The 6231-nt window shown below is 38.0% G+C and overlaps 1 protein-coding gene across 2 annotated transcripts in view; it reads left to right on the forward strand.

Moving 5' to 3' along the window:
* Paip1 (poly(A) binding protein interacting protein 1) overlaps positions 1-6225 on the forward strand; it is a 26361-nt gene extending 20136 nt beyond the window's left edge. For both annotated transcript variants that reach the window (XM_021180438.2, XM_021180440.2), the window contains exons 8-11: positions 1-95; positions 1058-1112; positions 4972-5065; positions 6107-6225. The exon at positions 1-95 is cut by the window's left edge and continues 25 nt beyond it. In XM_021180438.2, coding sequence (XP_021036097.1) covers positions 1-95; positions 1058-1112; positions 4972-5065; positions 6107-6200 — 338 coding nt within the window. In that variant the 3' untranslated portion in view covers positions 6201-6225. The remainder of the gene's footprint in view (positions 96-1057; positions 1113-4971; positions 5066-6106) is intronic.
* The last annotated feature ends 6 nt before the right edge of the window (positions 6226-6231 follow it).

Genomic DNA, 6231 nt, shown 5'->3' on the forward strand with positions numbered 1-6231 from the left:
AGCTTGTTGAACTTCGATCAAGTAACTGGGGTAGGGTCCATGCAACTTCAACATACAGAGAAGCTACCCCTGAAAATGACCCTAACTACTTCATGGTATGCCAGTGTTTATATTTTAAGTTTCACTTAATGCTTTGTTTTAGTTTATGTCTCTATAGCTGTCATAAAACACCATGAGCATGGCAACTTAAAAAGAAAGCATTAATTGGACCTATAGTTCCAGAGGGTTAGAGTCTATGATAGAGCAAAGACACAGGCAGGAACAGCTGGGAGCTCTTACTTCAGTTCACATACAGAAGGCAGAGCACACTGGGAATGATACTCATATCCTGCCCCCAGTGACACCTCCTCTAACAAGACCACACCTCTTAATCCTTCCCAAACAGTTCCACCAACTGGCAACCAAGTATGCAAGCATATGAGCCTGTGGGGGCCCTTCTTGTTCAAACTACCACATGATGAATTCTACTTTGGAAACTGTTTGAATTATATAAAGCTATTATCATAATTCAGTGCCCATTAAATTTTTTATTGCCATAGGAGCCAGCATATCACATAAATAAAAGAGACCCTAGTGAAAAGGAGACTAAATCAAGATTCAACCATTGTCAAGAAACAGTGATAATACATGGGCTTGAGTCAGCATTATAACCAAATTCCTTTATCTCAGATGTTCTGTACCGTGCAGCTTCTGACATTACCAAATGTAAAGCAGCTACAGAGGACTACTCAACCCCAGGCGTGTAAACTCTTTAAAAATGGCAGGATTAAAAAAAAAAAAAAAGAAAGAAAAAGAAAATAGAACTAAACTAAGTCAACATTAAGTCACAGTTCAGCCAGGGGGGGATCAAACAGAACAACAGGGCCTAGGACTCAAGAGTGTGAGATGACAAATGGAAATCTAAGAACCATATGCATGCCGAGTAAAGTGTATGGGTTGTTGGGAAGTTAGGGGGTTACTTCTTATATAATTTGACTGCAGGTGATTGACCTCAGGCCATATTACTCTAATGTATTCTGAAAGGAGTACCTATTTTTATCATTTTGATTTATCCTAGAATGAACCAACATTTTATACATCTGATGGTGTTCCTTTCACTGCAGCGGACCCAGGTATGTTGTCTCAGTCACTTTCCCATTTTTCTTAAGTGATAAATTACATAAGATCACTCGTCAGTGCAAAATATGTTGTTGTTTTGGTTTTGGTTTTTTGGTGGGTTTCATATGTTCTAAAATTGTAGGGTTACAATTTGCCCTATGTTGATTACTTGAGACCGTGTTTAAGTAATTACTTTGTAGTATCTTGTTACTTTCCCAGTCAAAGATTTCATCCTTCCATTAAGTGCCGCCATTTTTATTTTGTGCTCCTCTTAGTGTTTGTTTTCATCTTAAAATTTCAGATGATTAGGATAGAAGGCAAAGGTGATTCTAGTTGACTGAATAGTCGGTAGCTTATTTAATGTTAGTACTTATAGATTGCATTAGTATCTACAATTCAGAGTTAATTGAAATCCAAATCTCTGCATACCTTCCAGTAAAGGGTTATTTACAGAAAAAAATGCAGTAGTTGTGACAAGTGGAACTGTAATCTGAGAGTTCTGATTTCGTACAAACTACAGCCAGCTATAACTGGGATTTTTGTGGTTGTTTCCTCTAAGTAACAAGCATTGACTGTGTCCCATGCTCCTGGCAAAAAGGAGTCTCTTTAGGATGAGGACGTAGACCTAAGTTACAGGTGTGAGCATCTTCAGCCTCACTGAGACGGGTGGGGTTGCTGAACAGCTTTGATCATTCCATTTAGTTTTCCAACCCAGTCTTAGAGGACTTTTGTTTTTCATTCTTGGCAATACTTATCAGACATAACTTCTGTCAGTCCAGTTCTATGAAATTGGATGTAGTTATTTTCATGGCTAATAATACTGGATTTCTCCTGGGTGTAAACCTTTGTTTTGTTTTGTCTTCATTTGAAAACTGCCTGTTGACTGGCTTTTTCCCCTATTTCTGTTGGGTCATTTGTATTACTAATTTGTGATTCCTTACAAAGTCTAGAAAAAGATGATCTTGGTCAGGTATGGGGCTTATCCCTTTGTGCTATGTGGCTGTCTTTCCATTGTGTATATGATGTATTTTCATATACATGCTTTGAGTTTTATCAGTCTTGTTTTTACTGGATTTTACTTAACTATCATTTTCTTCTGAAAATCATGTTGCTGTTTTTCCTATTTAAACCTTTAACTCACCTAATTTTTAAATGGAGATTATAGTAGGTATTAAATATTTTTCCACTGCATTGTCTCAACATCAGGTATTAACTTATTTTTTCTCTCTTCATTATAATAAGTTGCCTATAGTATTCTGAATACTATTCATTCTTGTGTATTCTTTGTTAGTATATCTGTCTTTCTTCACCAATAGTCCATTCTTAGCTATTCTTATGTAAATCATTGTTTCTAATAGGACAAATCTCTTAAAGCTGGCTAGGACAGTTTGAGCATGGAGGCCAAACCAGGAAGTTGAGCACAGGAGTTTGAAACCTGCCTAGGCAACAGTGGAAGACCCTTTTGTCTGTTTGTTTGTTTGTTTTGTTTTCGAGACAGGGTTTCTCTGTAGACCAGGCTGGCCTCGAACTTAGAAATCTACCTGCCTTGCCTCCCAAGTGCTGGGAGCGCCACCACTGCCCAGCTAGGAAGACCCTCTTTTACAAAACAATTTAAAAAGCTTCTTTCTTCAAGTATTTTTTTTTTTGGAGTTATCTTTCTTCATTTGATTCTTTGGTGTCTATCTTGTCAAAGTTGTTCATAATAGAGATTCACGATTCACTTTGGTTTTCTCAGGTTTTTATTATTATTAATTATCATTACCTGGACGTTTTCAAAGTTTCAAATCCTTTTTCTCATCATTCTATAGGCAGTCTTTGCTTTTCTTAAACCTCTATTGAGAAATTACTTCAGAGTTACACAACAGTAATGAAAGAGGATTGCACAGAGACTGGTCTTCCAGATGTGTGTTGGGTACGGACTCACTCAGCTTATCTTTTTTGCCATCTCCACACATTTTGTTTTCGTAAACCACTGGGCTTGCTACCTTCTTCAATATGAATGCATGGTGGTTTAACCTTTTGTTTTCTTGATTGAAAACCTGTTGTTTTAGGATCTCTACCAAAAATAGTTTTAGAATTGCTTTTGCCAGGCACTACAACTTGGAAAAGGTTAGTTTTTTGTTGTTGTTGTTGTTTGGTTGTTTGGTTGGGTTTTGTCTTGAGGCTTCTTTCAAGTAGAAATTCAAAGTCAATTCTGTTTTTACAAACTCTGGATAAACAGTTTCTCCAGAGTGCCTGACTCATTCCAAACCCAAACATAAAACAAAATTTTGTTTGCCGCTGAGGTGCTTTTTTGTTCTTTTTGGTTTTTTTTTTTTTTAAAGATTTATTTATTGTTATATGTAAGTACACTGTAGCTGTCCTCAGACACACCAGGAGAGGGCATCAGATCTCATTACGGATGGTTGTGAGCCACCGTGTGGTTGCTGGGATTTGAACTCCGGCTCTCTGGAAGAGCAGTCAGTGCTCTTAACTGCTGAGCCATCTCACCAGCCCCTCTTTTTGGTTTTTGTCTGTTTGTTGCTTCTCTAGGTCCATCCTTTTAAGATATCAACCCTTAGATGTTTATGAATAATGAGAGATAGGTATATGAGTTCTGACTTCCTGTTCTACACAGACCCAGGGCTTTGAACACTCTATGTATGTTTAAGTGCCAAACCCCTTGGTGGCTGAAACCAGCACCCTCTGTGAGCCTCTAAGCTGTCATGTATGTGCATCATCTGGAGTTTCTTGAGGCCTCCGTTGATAAAGTATATATCTTACCACAAGGACTTATAGCAGGACATTTTTTTTTTAAAGATTTATTTATTTTTATTATATGTAAGTACACTGCAGCTGTCTTCAGACACTCCAGAAGAGGGTGCCAGATCTCGTTACGGATGGTTGTGAGCCACCATGTGGTTGCTGGGATTTGAACCTCGGACCTTCGGAAGAGCAGTCAGTGCTCTTACACACTGAGCCATCTCACCAGCCCCTTAGCAGGACATTTTTATGCTTAAATTTTCTCTATTCTGACAAAATTGGAATGACACCAACCCCTGATGTTGAGTTAGCGTTTTATAAAGACAGTCTTGGAAAAAACTGGCCCTAACCCAGTGATATAATAACCTTTCAAAACAAGAATGAAGATTCAAAGCCGGGCGTGGTGGCACACGCCTTTAATCCCAGCACTTGGGAGGCAGAGGCAGGCAGATTTCTGAGTTCGAGGCCATCCTGGTCTACAAAGTGAGTTCCAGGACAGCCAAGGGCTATACAGAGAAACCCTGTCTCCAAAAAATGAAAGAAAGAAAGAAAGAAAGAAAGAAAGAAAGAAAGAAAGAAAGAAAGAAAGAAAGATTGATTAGCCTATGTGGTGCAAGTCAGTAATCCTAGCTACTCTATAGAGTCAGGAGGTTTAAAAGACAGGCCTGGGTATCTTAGTAAGATCCTGGCTCAAGATAAAAACTAAGCCAGGAGTAGTGGCACATGCCTTAATCCCAGCAATTGGAAGGCAAAGCCTGGAGTGTCTCTGTGAGCTTGAGGCCCATTTGGTCTACATAGGAAGTTTCAGGACAGCTAGAGCTACATAGTAACAAGTTAAAAAGAGAGAGATTGGGAGCTATCCATTCAGTTGTAGATTATGTTCCATAAGGGAGACCTTAGGTTTACTCTTTAGTAACCACTGTAAAGTGTATTTAACATTTAAAAGAATATTATGTCAAAATATTTTAAGGTTTGTGAGCATACAACAAAACAAAGGCAAGCCAATTAAGAATATAGGTTTTATGAAAGCATTTATGTAAGTTTTACTATTAAAGTCATTAAGTTTATAGGGGTAAAAACTGCTCATTTCATAAAATTATGTGTTCTGTCTTTTTCTGTGTTTTCTTACAGATTACCAAGAAAAGTATCAAGAGTTACTTGAAAGAGAGGACTTTTTTCCAGATTATGAAGAAAATGGAACAGATTTATCAGGGGCTGGTGACCCGTAAGTTCATTCTCTTTTTCACTACTGATAATTTGTGTGTGTGTGTGTGTGTATGCATGTGTGTGTGTTAATTTACATGTGTGTATGCATGTGGAAGAGATCGGCTGGTGTCAGATGTCTCTTTTAGTCACTGTCCACATTATGTTGAGTTAGGCTCTCTTGTTAAACTAGGAGGTACGTAGGTTGGCTGACCTGCAGGAATATGCCTGTCTCTTCTCCCCAGATCTGGGGTTACAGTCACTGAGTTACACCCAGCTTTTTACTTGGGTGGTGGGGAGCTAAACTCAGGTCTCCATGCTTCACAGCAGCTACTCTACTCAGAACCATCCTTCTCTGCCCCTTATTGCTCACTTTTTAAATGAAGGTTGTGTCCGAGTTTTGAATGTAAACTAAACTAGAAGAAAAATTATGAAAGGAATGGCATTTGGAGGCCAGCAAGATAGCTCAATTGGCAGAAATATGTGCTTCACAAGCCTGATGACCTGCGTTTGCTTTCTGGAACTCCCATGTCAGGTGGATATAGAAAACTGATTTCACAAAGTTGTCCTCTGACTTCCACGTAGGCACCCTTACGAGTGCTGTGATTATACAATAGTGTGCCACTATGCTGCAATGTTATGTATCATTTTAAACTCCTGGTATTTGGGAACAAGGCCACCTGGATAACATAATCTCAAAAGTAGCTTTCTGTTACACAAGTCTGGCTTCAGATAATGTGGGAAACTGACCCGTCTTTGTGAGAAATAGCCTTGCAGAAATCATAGCAGAAATAGGTTTTGATTTTAATTAGGCATAACCACTGGAAGGATAAAACTTTTTGGGTGGAATGATAAAAGTCATAGGTAAATTTGAAATTATTCTAATTAAAGTGTCTATTAATAAGATGTAAACTTATATATGTCAAGCCTTTTGTTAACTTTTAAGTGAACATATCTAAAAATCTAACAAAATTCTGTTTAGGAAAGTGCATTTAACATCTCCAGACATTTTTGGATTTGAAAAACAGCAAGATATATGAATCATTTTTGGCTTCTTTTATAGATATTTGGATGATATCGATGATGAGATGGACCCAGAAATTGAAGAAGCTTATGAAAAGTTTTGTTTGGAATCAGAGCGCAAGCGAAAACAGTAAAGTTAAATTTGAGGATATCAGTTTTTTTTTT

This window comes from Mus caroli, chromosome 13 (assembly GCF_900094665.2).
Source record: "Mus caroli chromosome 13, CAROLI_EIJ_v1.1, whole genome shotgun sequence".
Taxonomy (NCBI): Eukaryota; Metazoa; Chordata; class Mammalia; order Rodentia; family Muridae; genus Mus; species Mus caroli.